Source organism: Pipistrellus hanaki, assembly GCF_964339955.1.
Source record: "Pipistrellus hanaki genome assembly, chromosome: 7".
Lineage (NCBI taxonomy): Eukaryota > Metazoa > Chordata > Mammalia > Chiroptera > Vespertilionidae > Pipistrellus > Pipistrellus hanaki.
The window spans coordinates 15,013,366-15,027,518 of record NC_140509.1 but is presented as its reverse complement, the minus strand read 5'-3'; the positions used below and the strand labels follow the sequence as shown (position 1 = coordinate 15,027,518).

General features: G+C 38.7%; 1 protein-coding gene across 1 annotated transcript in view; it reads left to right on the top strand.

Annotated features, from left to right (window-relative positions):
- CYP39A1 (cytochrome P450 family 39 subfamily A member 1) overlaps positions 1-12,944 on the top strand; it is a 72,582-nt gene extending 59,638 nt beyond the window's left edge. The window contains exons 11-12 of the mRNA XM_084889829.1: positions 7,456-7,543; positions 10,895-12,944. Of these exons, the coding sequence (XP_084745955.1) occupies positions 7,456-7,543; positions 10,895-10,966 (160 nt within the window). The 3' untranslated portion in view covers positions 10,967-12,944. The remainder of the gene's footprint in view (positions 1-7,455; positions 7,544-10,894) is intronic.
- The last annotated feature ends 1,209 nt before the right edge of the window (positions 12,945-14,153 follow it).

Genomic DNA, 14,153 nt, shown 5'->3' with positions numbered 1-14,153 from the left:
ACCTATATTTTAACAGGCTCTCCATGTGATTCCGATACATGCTCAAGTTTCAGAAATTCTGGTCCATATTATTTTTCCTCCTGCCACCAAATTGATTATATTTTCCTAAAAGCTTTCTTAAGGGGATGAGGTTGTGGGAAAAGTACTTTCCCTTTAACTTGAGTAGCCGTGCTCAGTGACAGTGCCTGTGAAAATATGTCTGCATGCTGCCTTCTCTGCATTCCAGGGCAAGATCATTCTATTTTCATAAGCCGCAGCTGGTAGCAACTAGGAATATACTGCAGAGCCCTTGTTCCTGGCAACCGTGGCCGTTTTCCAGCCCATGCTGGCATGGCCCACAGTGACTCCAAGAGAAGGATTCAGTCTCGCAACCGAGACACCTAAACCTGAAGTCATCAATCTTCCCTAATCCTCGCATTCCTTCAGTCCTCTGTTCCTTTTCAATGGACCACTGTTCTCCCGGACTCCAGGGCTTTTAGAGTCACCCTTGACCCCTCCCCCTTTTTGGCTTTCCATGTCCATTCCCACCTCCTACACCAGGTCTTGTGTCTTAGCATCAGGTGATATCATATCCTTTCTCCCCTGGCTCCGTTGTCTCTTCTTTCAGTCCATCTTACTCACTATATACAGACTACATATTTAATTTTCCTTAAATTGTCATCTCTGATTGCCATTCTCTTCAGACTCTGGTGCCCCTAGAATTCTGACACCACTTGTACCTTCTGAACCTCTGGGAAAGCCCTCCCCAGAGGGTCCACCCTCTGTCCCCTAACGACAGCCCATCCCTCCCGGTACTCGTGCTATCTGTTGGGTCAGGAATGCCCTCACTCAACATGTCTGCTTATTTAAAGCCTGTCCTTCTGTCAAGGTCTAGCTCAAGTTTCACCTCCACATAAAGTCAACATTGATTACTCCAAGTTGGAGCGCTCTCTCCAGACTCCAAACAGGCCTTTCGTTTCCACCTTTATCTGAGATAGTTACCTCTCCCATCTCTCCACGTGCCTTGCTAATGGTGTGAGGCTGGAGTCTGTGTTTTGTCAGACGTGGTGTTCTCAGTGCCTGCGAACGCTCCTTGAACAGTTATCTACAAGTGGGGAAAATAGGCAAGGACTAAGTGTTTAAGGAATTTTCAGCATGTTTATATTTTAATGAGCTCTATTTGTAGATGTGTAATGTTGTTCTTGTAAGTGTAAAAAATAAATCTGTTATAAGTAATAGGCCTCATTATTCTCACTGTTTTGACATTAGAAGTAGTATTAGGAAAGCATTCCTGACATGAAATAGCTCAGATTGCTTTTGAAGAGCTTCTGTAAAAACACAAATATATGAACCCATTTTCTTTGGCATAAAAAACTTTTAATGCCACACGTACATATATATGTTAGTCTTATATTATAGACATTGAACAAAATTCTGTAACGTGGTAAAGGCTTGAAAACACAAGTATTTTTTTTGCATTGCAAAACTATTAACTTTATTTAGTGGATAATTGAGGTAATTCTATAAGAATTTTCAAATACTTGGATTGTGAGAAAATAAATTTTTAACACATATTATTTTGTTATATGTATTATTAGTTCACCTTAACAAAATGTTTATAATGTAATATTACTAATTAATAATACTGTCATAATTAATACTAAAGGAAAAATTATTAAAGCCCCCAAAATGAACAATATGAATTCTCTAAGAGGCCAAATTACAGTTTTACCCACGGAATGCAATTTTCTTTGGTGCACAGGACGGCACTCTAAACAGCTGGGCCACACCAGCCGGGGCTAAAGTGCCTCCTCCACTCTTAAGCTCCACCCAGGCCTTAGGTGGCTGAGCTCAGGGAAGTGCAGGGTCTACAGCAAACTCATGTTAGAAAAGGGCTAAAAGCAGTTATAAGAAAGCAGGATTTGTTTGAATAAAGTGGAACCTATAACACTGTTTTATAATTTATAAATATACACTTAGCCTACATTTCTCTAGTGCTGCTAGGTAAACATTGAATATTGGGGAGTCACTGCTTACTCTACTGAACACAGAAGTTATTGGAAAGAGTGATCTCATCTAATTTACTTCCTGGAAGGGAGCGGTGGGAACTGGTCATTTTTATAAGTAAGAACTTGAATGTTGACTTTCACGTGTTGGTACTCCTGACCCCTCTCCTCTGATAGGAGGCTCATGTCCTCCATGGGACACTTTTTTCTGGGGCTTTGGAGACATCACTCTCTTTTTGTTATTCTTTCTCTCTGGCTATTTCTTCTCGCTCTCCTTTGCTCATCTTCTTCACTTTTCTGACCTCCAAATTTTGGAGTATCTCAGGGCCCTCTCCTCAGATTTTTTAATGTTTTTCCTTTTGACTCGCTCCTCATGTGATATACTGCCCCGTGGCTGTAAATAATTGTCTGATAGCAATGACTGTATTTGTAGCTCTTATGTCCTCAGCCTTGACAGAAACCCTCCTGAACACCAGGCTCATTTACCCAGCTTGGACTCAACATCTGCAGCAGATGTCTTCAGGGCACTGGTCTTAGCAAGCTCTACTTTCCAAGTCCAAACCTGAGTTTCATGTGACAACTCATTAGCCTGTTCTTCCTTCAGTCCTCCCCCTGCGGAGGTAAATAGCAGCTGTATCCTTGCATTTCCCCAGTCAAAAACTGGGAGTCATCTTTGACTTTATGTCTCCATGTCTGTCACGCAAATCCACCCTACAGACTGACCATGGCTCATGACTAGTTCTACCATCCTGGTCCAAGTCACTGCTTTCTATTGTCTGGTAAATTGTAACGGCTTTCTAATCAGTCTTCTAGCTTCCATCTACATCATCTTATATTTTATTTTTAAAGTAGCAGCCAGAAGGCACCTTTTATAATTTAAGGCAAATTTACTCAGAACTATTCAATGTCTTCTCATCTCATTGAATAAAATGAAGTATTTAATGTGCCACAAGACTCTCTATGTGTCTGGGAAATTTCTCTGAGATTCCTCATTGCTCATCTACAGCAACACTTGCTTTCTCATTGTTTCTCATTCTCCTTCCTCTGGATTTTTGTTTCTCTTAATTACTCTGCATGGAATACTGTACCTAGATATTCACATGCGGTACTCTCTTACTTGATTCCAGAGTCTGCTAACCTGTTACCTTATCAGAGGCCTTCCTTATATAAAATATGGTAGCCCACAACATGTCCAGTTCCCTTAGTGTGTCCGAAGGTTTGTTGTCCTGTTGTCAACTGAATGGTTGGCTGTCATTTCAACTCTTTCTCTTTTTCTCTTTCACATATCTCCCAAAACTGTTTATATATATATATATATATATATATATATATATATATATATATATATGTGTGTGTGTGTGTGTGTGTGTGTGTGTGTGTGTGTGTGTATGAAATTAAATATTTAGCCCCAAATTATCCAGAATGGCCTTTCTATTATTAGTAGCTCATTATTATAAAAACATATTAGTACTTTTTCTTCATACTTTTACAATTTCTGTTTTTCTTTTAATACTTTAAAAATGTTGTTCCTTTATCTTCTGGCATTCATGGTTTTCTATGAGAAGTCTGTGATCATTTTTAATTCTGTTTCTCTTTATTTATTGAGTCTTTTTTCCTCTGACTGCTTTTTAGAGTTTTTCTTTATCATTGTTTTTTGTTTGTGTGTGTGTGTTTAGCAATATGATTGTGATTTGCTCTGGCAAGGTTTTCTTTATGTTTATTTTGCTTGGGGTTCATTGATTGTCTTGGATCTGTAAATCACAGTTTTTACAAATTTGAAAATGTCTCAACTATTACTTCTTCAAATATTTTTTTTCTCCCCATCTATCTGCATCTCTAAATTACATGTATGTTAGACTACTTGATATTTGTATAGGTCACTGGTACTCTGTTCACTTCTTTTTTTCAGTCTTTTTTTGTTTATTTGTTTGTTTATTTTTTCATTAATTTCTAGAGAGATTGTAAAGGAAGAAGGAGGGAGAAAGAGAGAGAGAGAAACATCAACATCACAGAAACACATTGATTGGTCACCTCCCACACACGCCCCCACTGGGCCGGAACCTGCAACCATGGTATGAGCCCTTAACTGGGAATCAAAACCAAAACCCTAACCACTGAACCAATCTGGCCCAGGCTCTTTTTTCAGTCCTTTTAATCTAAATACTTAATTTTGAATATTTTCCATTGTTATGATAATTTCCACAACCTTTTCTCTTGCAGTGTCTTATCTTCTATTAAATCCATCCAGCATATTTTCATTGAAGATATTATATTTTCTATTGCTAGGAGTTCAATTTAGATTTTCTTTTTATATTTTCCATTTCTCTCTTCATCCTGCTTCTACCTTTTGAACATGTGAAGTAGTTTTCATTGGTCTTTCCAATATTTATCATTTCTGCGTCTGTTTCTTTTGAATGATTTTTCTCTTGCTTATATGTCACATTTTCCTGTTTCTTCCAGGCCTGGTAATTTTTGAATAAGTGCAGAACATAAATTTGAAGTGTCATGGATACTAGATTTTATTGTATTCCTTTAGTTTTAGGCTTTATTGTTCTTAGGCTTTAAGGTAAATTCAGAGTGGCATTCAATTTAAAGTAATATAATTGAACTACTAAGGAAATGCCTTTTAAGGACTCTACCCAATGGCCCATGTGTTATAAGATCTTACCACTCTAGCTTGTGGGAATGCATTCTTCCATGACTTGTGTGACCTCTGGGTATTATTCAGCTTATTGCTCTTTGACTTCCTTTTTCATCTTCCTTCTCCAGCCTCAGTAGTATTTTCTCACACGTGCAAAGATCACTTCTTAAGTCGTATGAGCCCGCTGGGTAGCTCTCTGGCGCACTCTTGCTCTCTTTGTGAAACTTTGTCCTTTCTGATAATCATTCCTGAAAATTCTAGTTTCTTTCACTTGCCTGAACTTTGATCCTCTGACTTCTTAATGTAGTGAGACTGCCAGGTCTGTGGGAGGCTTTCTCCTCCTTGCAGTGTGGCCTGGAAACTACCATAGGCAATAAGCGGAATCAGTTATAGGGCTCACCTCATTTCTTCCTTTCTTTTGGGAAGTTTTCATTTTACATTGTGAATCTTGCCCAGTGTTTGAGTGTAGGATAACTGACTCCTGTTACTTCATCATGGACACAAGTGGACGTTCTAATTGGTAAGAAATTTGACAAAAATTTAGTTGTAAGAAATTCTGAACCTGTACACAAATTAGCAAAATTGCTTTTTCTTGGAACTGCTGCTGAATTTTAATTTGAATCAGTAAAGATGGGGTATATTATGTTTCACAGACACTGATACTCTGTTGGAATAAATAACTTTTAGCATTTACAAGTAAATAGGGTTAAATGTGCATCATAAATATTCATGAAGAATGGATGTGGTATCCAAGTGGGTTATAACAACACTTGAGTGATCCAGATTTCATTTGAAATAAAATATGGGCAAGATGTTTCAAGAATACCAATAGGAAACAAATCTAATTGCCTGATAGGAATATCAGATCATTCATACTCATTCATTCACTCATTCAATCAACGAACATTGAGGATTCAACAATAAATAAGACATAGTTTCTGCTTTTTTTGTGAAGATTGTAGTCTATAAGAGGAAATACATACAAAAGATTAACTACAATATGGTAGGATATAGTATGATTGTAGGATAAAGACATTCCACAGAAACAGAGAAGGTCGAAAAGGGCAGGGAATTGAATCTGCTTCATAAAAGGCATCACCTTCCATCACCTATTTATTTATTCATTAAACATTATTGGGCACCAGTAGTATGCTATGCACTGTGTGAAGGCCCAGCAATGCAATTCTTTCTCCAGGAGAGAAATAACTAGTAGTTGCAATTTAGTGTCATAGATGTTCTGACTGAGATGTGCACAGCAAGCCACAGAAGTGGAGAGGAAGGGCACCTCAGCCCAGAGGCAAGTGATCAGGGACTGCCTCCCAAGGATTTTGAGCCTCAGACAGGAAAAGAGCTTGCAAAAGAGAGCATCACCATTCAGGGACCATCACGTATACAGTGTAGCAAGAATATAGGTTTCAAAGAGAAGCTATTAGAAAACAGAAGACCTTTAAGAACTGGTTGTGTGCTCCTATAGCATTTGGAGGAAAATAGGAAGCATCTCTCTTTCTCTCTCATGCCGTGTGTGTGTGTGTGTGTGTGTGTGTGTGTGTGTGTGTGTGTGTGTGTGTGTGTTTGTGTGTGTGTGTGTGTGTGTGTGTGTGTGTGTGTGTGTAGAATGATAGATTTAAGATTTAGAAAGTTCACTCCAGTGCTAGAGTGTAGGGAAGTGAAACTGAAAGCAGAGAGACCAATCTGGAAGCTAAACTGGTTCAGTAATTATCTGAATCATGAAATAAATGAAGTACCACACTGAAGGAGAAGTGGAGGTACTGGAGACAAAGGGAGAAAAGAGGGACTGGGGAATTATTTAGAAGATACAGAAAATGGTCTCAGTGCCTAATTGGATATGGAGGGTGATGGAGAGGATGAAATTGATGATGACTTTCAGTTTTCCAACCTCTTAGGCTAATTGTATTCATTAAGGGCTATGACCTCTAAAAGGGTTTGAATACCCTTTGGAGAATTCAAGACAACCCACTGGAGTAAAAGAAAAATTAATGGAATTCCATTTCCATTGTTCTGTTTGTTTGTTTCTATTTGTATGTGTCTTACAAAGTAGATGGTAAACTAATACAGTAGTATTTGTACATAATTTTGGGGGAACTTGAGGTGCCTATAGAACATTTAGGCAATAAATTTCAGTGGGTAATAAGGGTCTAGATCGACAAGACTGTCCAATAGAATTTTCTGTGATCATGAAAATGTTCTAAATGTGTACTGTCCAGTATAGTATCCAATAGCCTCTTATGGCTATTGATCCCTTGAAATATGGCTAGTGCACTGAGGAACTGAATTTTTTTTTGTTTATTTAAATTTAAATAGCCACATGTGGCTAACAGTTATAATATTGGAAAGCACAGATCTAAGCTTAGAAAGAGAACCAGGCTTTCATTTATTAAGAGTTTGTATTGGCTAAGCTTGTTACATACATTTTTAAACAATTTCATCATCCCAACTACCTTACTGAGTAGACAGTTTTATACAGGCACATCTCAGGGATGTTGTGAGTTCAGTGCCAGACCTCCCCAGTAATGTGAATCATAATCTTTTTTTTTTTTTTTTTTTTTTTTTTTTTTGCTGGTGGAGATCTTGCCTTCAATTGGTAAAACCACAACATCTGTGAAATGCAGTAAAGTGGAGCACAATAAAATGAGGCATCCTGTGAAAGCAAAGACTAAGGTCTTCCTTTATACTTTCAATAGTAAAAAGTTACATTGCAAAGAAGAGCATATTTGCTCTGAAATATGTGTATTTTCTAGATATTCTCTTTGGTAGAGAATACTTATGCACTTTTCATAACCAAGTAACAATTTTATATTTTTCTTGCAGATGGTTTGCTATGTTAGAGATTGAAATGTGTATTATTTTATTATTTTATTATTATGACTGCAGTCTTCTGGACCCATTGCCAAAGCAGGTGAGTATTTTCAGAATTTTGAATAGTATGACTTTTAAATTTGATATGAACTTTCACCCCTGGGTTTTATTTTTGTTTGTCTATTTAAAAATTTTATTGTTGAAAGTATTACAGATGTCCTCATTTTTCCTCCATTGAGCCCTTCTAGCCCATACCCAGACCTTCACCACACTATTGTCTGTGTCCATGGATTATGCATATATATGCATACAAATTCTTTCATTAATCTTTTCCTACCCATATACTTACCTTCCCTATGAGATTTATCAGTCTGGTCCATGCTTCTATGTCTCTGGATCTGTTTTGTTCATCAATTTATTTTGTCATCTTGGTTTTAATTAGTAGAGATGAGCTACTCATTCCCTCTCTTCTCTTAACCGTGTCTAACATTGAACTAGACTAAGAAGGAAGATACTCCCTTCATTCCACATCTAATCTACCTGCTCCATCATCACAAGACCAGGACCCTATAGCAGTATTTCTACCACTTAGTGTTGGGACCTCTTCAATGAGTATACCAATGTTAATCTCTTTTCCAGGGTTAGATAAACATGGCCTTGATATTGAGCTTGTTTCCCTAGAAAGATATGGCTGTGGGTCCAAAAGTGAACCATCAGCTACAATATGCTTTTTGTAGCCCTTGAACTATTTGAAAAGAATGGCATGGAAGAAAACTAACCCAGTGTAAAAATAGTGGACAAAAGTGAAAAGGCCTTGACCTTTCCAGCCTCTGACCTTTGAATGTTCCCATCATTTTCTATAGTTCTGTTTCCTAGACCAATAGCTCTCAAACTGGTGGGAGCATCAGAATCACCTGGGGGCTTTGTTAGAACACAGAATACTGGCCCCGCCCTTAGACTTTCTGATCCGTTGTATCTGGGGAGAAGTCCAAGAATTTGCATATCTAACGAGTCCTGGTCCTGCTGATGATGATGCTCTGGATTCCACACTTTGAGGACCACTGTCCAAGGGGAAATGGAATTTAATTCCAAATTTTTGGAAGTCATTTTGAAAATTCTGGATAAAAGGTGCTATTTAAACTAAAAGTGAAATTAAAAAACTAAGCATTGCACTCATAGGGCTATTCACATAGCATCTTGTGTTTTGGTTTAAGCTTGATATAATGAGGCTAATCTATGGAAGGATAAATAAAACCCTTGGGTGACATTTCAATAGAAATTATGTAAGTGCATACGTGACACAGACAATATTGTATTACTCACAAAAGTGCACCTTTCAGCACTTTCCCCTATTTAAAAAATTTTATTGTTGAAAGTATTACAGATGTCCTCATTTTTCCTCATGCTTCTATTTTGAGAACAAGTAACTATCAGTCATGAGGAGCTTTTAGAATCTTCCAAGGAAACAAGAGTCAAATACGCTTCACACAGGTTCTCAACTGAAGACAGGGTTGTTTGTTTGTTTGTTTGTTTTAGCAAAATGAAGATCAGGGCCAGGCTTTACACGCATCAAATCCTGGTCCCTGGTCCCTGGTCCCCAAGTTAGATGTCACATTTTTACCGGGGATGTCAACTATTTCCCCAGCAGCAAGACACAGAAGCTCCTTTTCAGATCAGAACCTTTGTCAGAGACACATTACCCCAATCAGTCATTGTGGCCAGATCCCCAGGCAAGATATTCCCAGCACTTCCTTCCTAGCTAAAAATTCTGTTATCGGTACTTGTATTTATTATATTATTTTACATACATCCTAGTTCTGTGTGATACGACTAAGAACTTTTTTTTCAAGACGTGCTATCTTAGTTTGTCAAAAGTACAGGGCTAAGTAAATTCTCATGATCTCAAAGGGCATTCTATTTCATAAATTCTTATTCTAGAAAGATAAAGATCAATGGAAATTATGTAATTATTGGGCCTGTGTTACTAAGTTGTAAAATGAGGTGATCAAAAACCGTAGGAAATGACCTTCAAATGTCCATGTTCTTGTAGGATATGGGAGGGGACGGTTGCCAGGGCATGTTCTGAACATTTTGTCACGTGCAGAGAGACTACCGGATTTGAAAAAGAATATGCTTGTCATAATAGCAAAAATCAAATGCTAGAATCCCCAATTTAATTTTGCAACAGCCCATTGTTTTATTTTACTTCAGAAGATCTTAAGAAATTCATTGAATTTCCATTTTCTCCCATTAAAAACCAAACAATAAGGAAACACAAAGTTCTCCAGAGTCCATGGTTGGATAGCAAAAGCAAGCACATTTGTATTAACACAGTGGGGTTGGTTTTGTTTGCTCGGTTGATTTTTATTCTCTTATACATTTGGGCAGAGTAGGTGGTATAAAACCTCTGGATTCCCATTCTAGAAAAACCCACTCCTCTTCATACACACAGAATTGTGGCTGCAATTCCACAGGATCCACAGAAACCCTACACTCATCCTACCAACTCCCCTGAGAGGCTCCTGGCTAAGGAGCCCGTTCCTGGCCATGTTGCACTCACACTTGATGGTAGACTGATGACTTAAATTGGATCCATCTCCTCCTTCCTCACTTCTCATCTTCCCCTCAACCCTCACAGTTGGCAGAATAGATAGCTTTTCTTTTTCAAGCTCCCAAGCTTCAGCAACCGCTGTATTATTTGCAATAAACTGCCCACCTTTCATTTCCATTCACATTTATTCCTTGTTCATAATTAGAGAGAAAGAAACCAGAACATTTGGAACCCACAAAATATCCTTCTGGAAGTTAGGACCTTGGGTATACTGTAATAGTGATTCATTCATACCACCAACACCTCATTTGCTTTTTATTTTATTTTTAATATTTTATACTAATTTTTAGAGGGAAAGGAAGGAAGAAAGAAAGAGAGAGGAACATCAGTAGGAGAATGAAACACGGATCCACTGCCTCCTGCACACTCCCTACCGAAATCCGGGCACGTGCCCTGACCAGGAATCGACATGGCAACCTTTAGTTGCACAGGGTGACACCCAACCAACGAGTTATACCTGCTCAGTTGGTTAGGTGTCATCCTTGCTTTTTAAACTTCTATTACATGGCATAGAGGTCTCACCCAGAGATTGTAAATAAGGTGTCCCAGTTAGGGGCCAGAAATGTAGAAAGAGTCTTGTTTGTGGTATCCTGTGTAGCCAGACAAAGTGAAGGGTGGGTAGCTGATGAGGGTGGCCATTAGAAGAAGGGATTGCCTTCTTTTCTGTCTCTTGAATGGGAGGCTCAAATTGATAAGACTCATCACTTAAACACTTTCAGTCTTCTAAATGTAAATTCTGTATCTTTTAGGGATAATTATAACTGAATAAACTGTCGGTCTAAAACTGTTGGTTTTGTCTATCTCTTAATGTCCACATTTCTTCTGCATTTCTGCTCTTAGAGTTCCCTCCATTTGGTGGGTGTTCAGCAGCCAGAAGGACAATGCCGAATTGAATATAGACAGAGAAAGTGACATCTTCTGGAGTCACGGAGGACCGGGCCTTCTGGAGGGTGACTGCCCTCACCCACGGGCCTGGCAGCACCGAGACCTGAGCTCAACTAAAACGTGCTGCTGAGCCTTTGCTTTAGTATTTAGTTCAAGAAAATGTCCAAATGGTGCCTGTGTTTGCGACCTCAAGAGTAGACCAAGAATCTGACATCACTCACTGATATGAAAACCCGAATATGTGATTTACAGAAAATGTTTAAATGATCAAGAAGAAGAGGCATTTCTTAAGAAATTGGAATTTGGTTTATGTAAAACTATATTAGGACCTCAAATAATAATAATGCCATTTGAATGAAAATCTGAATACATTAATTCACCATGAAGGCAACATACTTAAATTTCTGTGTTGAGAAAGGCTAGCATAAAAAAAACATTAAATAATGATTTCTGGAAATGTGTATTTTTATTTTTTTAACATATATTTTTATTGATTTTTTTACAGAAAGGAAGGGAGAGGGAGAGAGAGTTAGAAACATTGATGAGAGAGAAAATAGATTAGCTGCCTCCTGCACGCCCCCTACTGGGGATGTGCCCGCAACCAAGGTACATGCCCTTGACCAGAATGGAACCTGGGACCCTTCAGTCCGTAGGCCGACACTCTATCCACTGAGCCAAACCGGTTGGGCTATTTTTTCTTAATATGATTCTTAACTAGCAATTGGATTATCAAGCTCTATCACTATAATTCTTTATTGTGAACATGGCTGATGCTAAAAGTATGAATAGCCCAGCCAGTGTGGCTCAGTTTAGCATCATCCGGTGAACCAGGAGGGTCACTGGTTCAATTCCCTATTAGGGCACATGCCTGAGTTGCAGACTTGATCCTTGGTAGGGGTGTAGAGGAGGCAACTGATCAGTGTTTCTCTCTCATCAATGTTTCTATCTCTCTCTCCTCTTTTCTTCTCTCTAAAGTCAATAAAAACATATTGTTTAAAAAGTAAAAATAAAATGCAGATCTTCCCAATCTTCACAGGTTTCTAAGACCTGTGAAGATTGGGATCAAGTCTTAACACTCATTTCTACACTCAACTACATCTGGGACAGCATCTTCCCTATAAGACACATTTAATAAATGTGTGTAGATTGATATATTCATTTGTATGTATTTCAATTAAGGTGAAAGCACTCTTGACTCAATGTGTCTGTAATCACAGTTTAAGATACTATTTTTGGTAATGTATAGAAACACAAATATAATGATGTGTCAAGGCAGATAACAACATTTGGCTCCATTATTGAGACTTATGCCTGAAATGTTCTCAGTGAAATCCAGAAAAGAAATTCTGTCATGTTCAGGAGAAAATGTGACAATAATAACAGAGTGGTCAGTGATGTCATGATTTGTCCTTTAGTATTAAATAGCTGCTTTCCTTCTTTACTTCACAGTAAGTAAGCTTTGTAGTGCATGCTGTCCTCTGGATTATTTGCTCCCTGCGCTAGAATTATCTCATGGCAATCAAATGATAATGATTGCTTAGTCAACTGTTTCCTACCAACAAGCAGATGATTCCCTAGCAGAAAACTAAGTAGTCGGAGTATATTAACTCTTCCAGACTAATACAGTGATTTTAAAGCTTAGGCAGCAGTTTGTAAATCAGCTTTGCAGGCTCAGGGGTCTGGAGACCGAAGGGACTGAGGAAAGTGTAGAAGTCCCCAGCAGGTCTGAGAGTTGCAGACTAATCTGGCAAATTCCTCTAAAGATGCCAGGTGTGTTCTCAGGGAAGGCTCACAGTGAAACGCTGCATTTGCATATGATGCACACTTCAGCTAAATTTGCAACCACTCAGGGCTAGTGTTTAGTTCATCATTGCTCGATCAGGATGAATGTTAGCTGTCAAGTTTATGCAAGTTAAAAAAATAATGCGCCACCATTTAATTCTGCAGTTCTGTCAGTAAATGCATAAACTCTTGTTTCTGCTACCAAATAAAAAGGAAGTTAAAATCTGTGTCCATTTCTTTCCTTGGAACAAGGGAAAGGAGAGTTGGTGTGCGTGTGTGCGCACGTGTGTGTGTGTGTGTGTGTGTGTGTGTGTGTGTGTGTGTGTGTTGTTGTTGTTGTTGTTGTTTTAATCACATGCCACACTGGCTATCTCCACGGGGATGTTCTGCATCTAGGTGGTCTCACATTGTGTTAAAATATGATCAAAACCACATTCAGAATTCCATTCTCTTCACCTAACCAGCTCTGCAGTCACCCAGCACATACCTGCACTAGAACTTGTCATTCCACCCATAACTGTTTGTCCTCTGAGGCTTTAAATCTAGACCATCTATCTCTGGCCAGAGTCTTCTACCCGCCTAACTTTCTCATTTATTCCCACAACACTTATTTTTCAGCGTCACAGGGAGTCTAGTTCCCCAGCTGACTATATTTATTAGCTTTTTTCTACCTCTGTGTCCTCCTCCACCTGATGCTCCTTAGGTTGCCTCCATCCTCAAGACCTAAGTACCTCCCAAAGGCCCCACCCCTAATGCCATCAACTTTGGGGATTAGTATTTAACATGAATTGGTGGGGTCAACGCCACAGACATTCAGACCATAGCGGAAAGTAATCCTGAACAGTGGTTTTCCTTTCTAGTAGAGTTCTGGCTATGTATTTGGCTCCAGTGGAGGACGCTGGACAGCACTCACAATTGAGGTGCAAGTGAACACTGTGCACGGGGGCTGACTTGGTGAAGCAGCCTGGAGCCCACAGATTGGAGTAGACCAGGACACCTGGCTTTCTTTAGGACAATACCCTTTGTTTCAAAAATGTTTTTAGAATAAATGTTTCCATCTTTCTCCACTAACTATTGGGCATGGATAACTTTTTAAAACTTATTAGGGTTTTATTCATTTTACAGTCTTACTTCTTGGCATTTTAATAAATGGATATGGGTTATAACGGACAGGAGTATAATGTTATGCGTAGGCAATTAGTTTTCTTGACAAAATGCCTATCACTTTCTAGAAACCACCACTATGACCTTTGATCACTCGATTAATGACTATGTGCCTGGAACTTCCTAAGCCCATTTCATCCACCCACTTATTTTATTCTAACAACAATACAATGCATAGGTCTGTTTCTACTACCATCCCCATTTTATAAATGAAGAAAGTGGAGCTCAGAGAGGCTGAGTGACTTAGTGGAGGTCACATAGCTAGTTT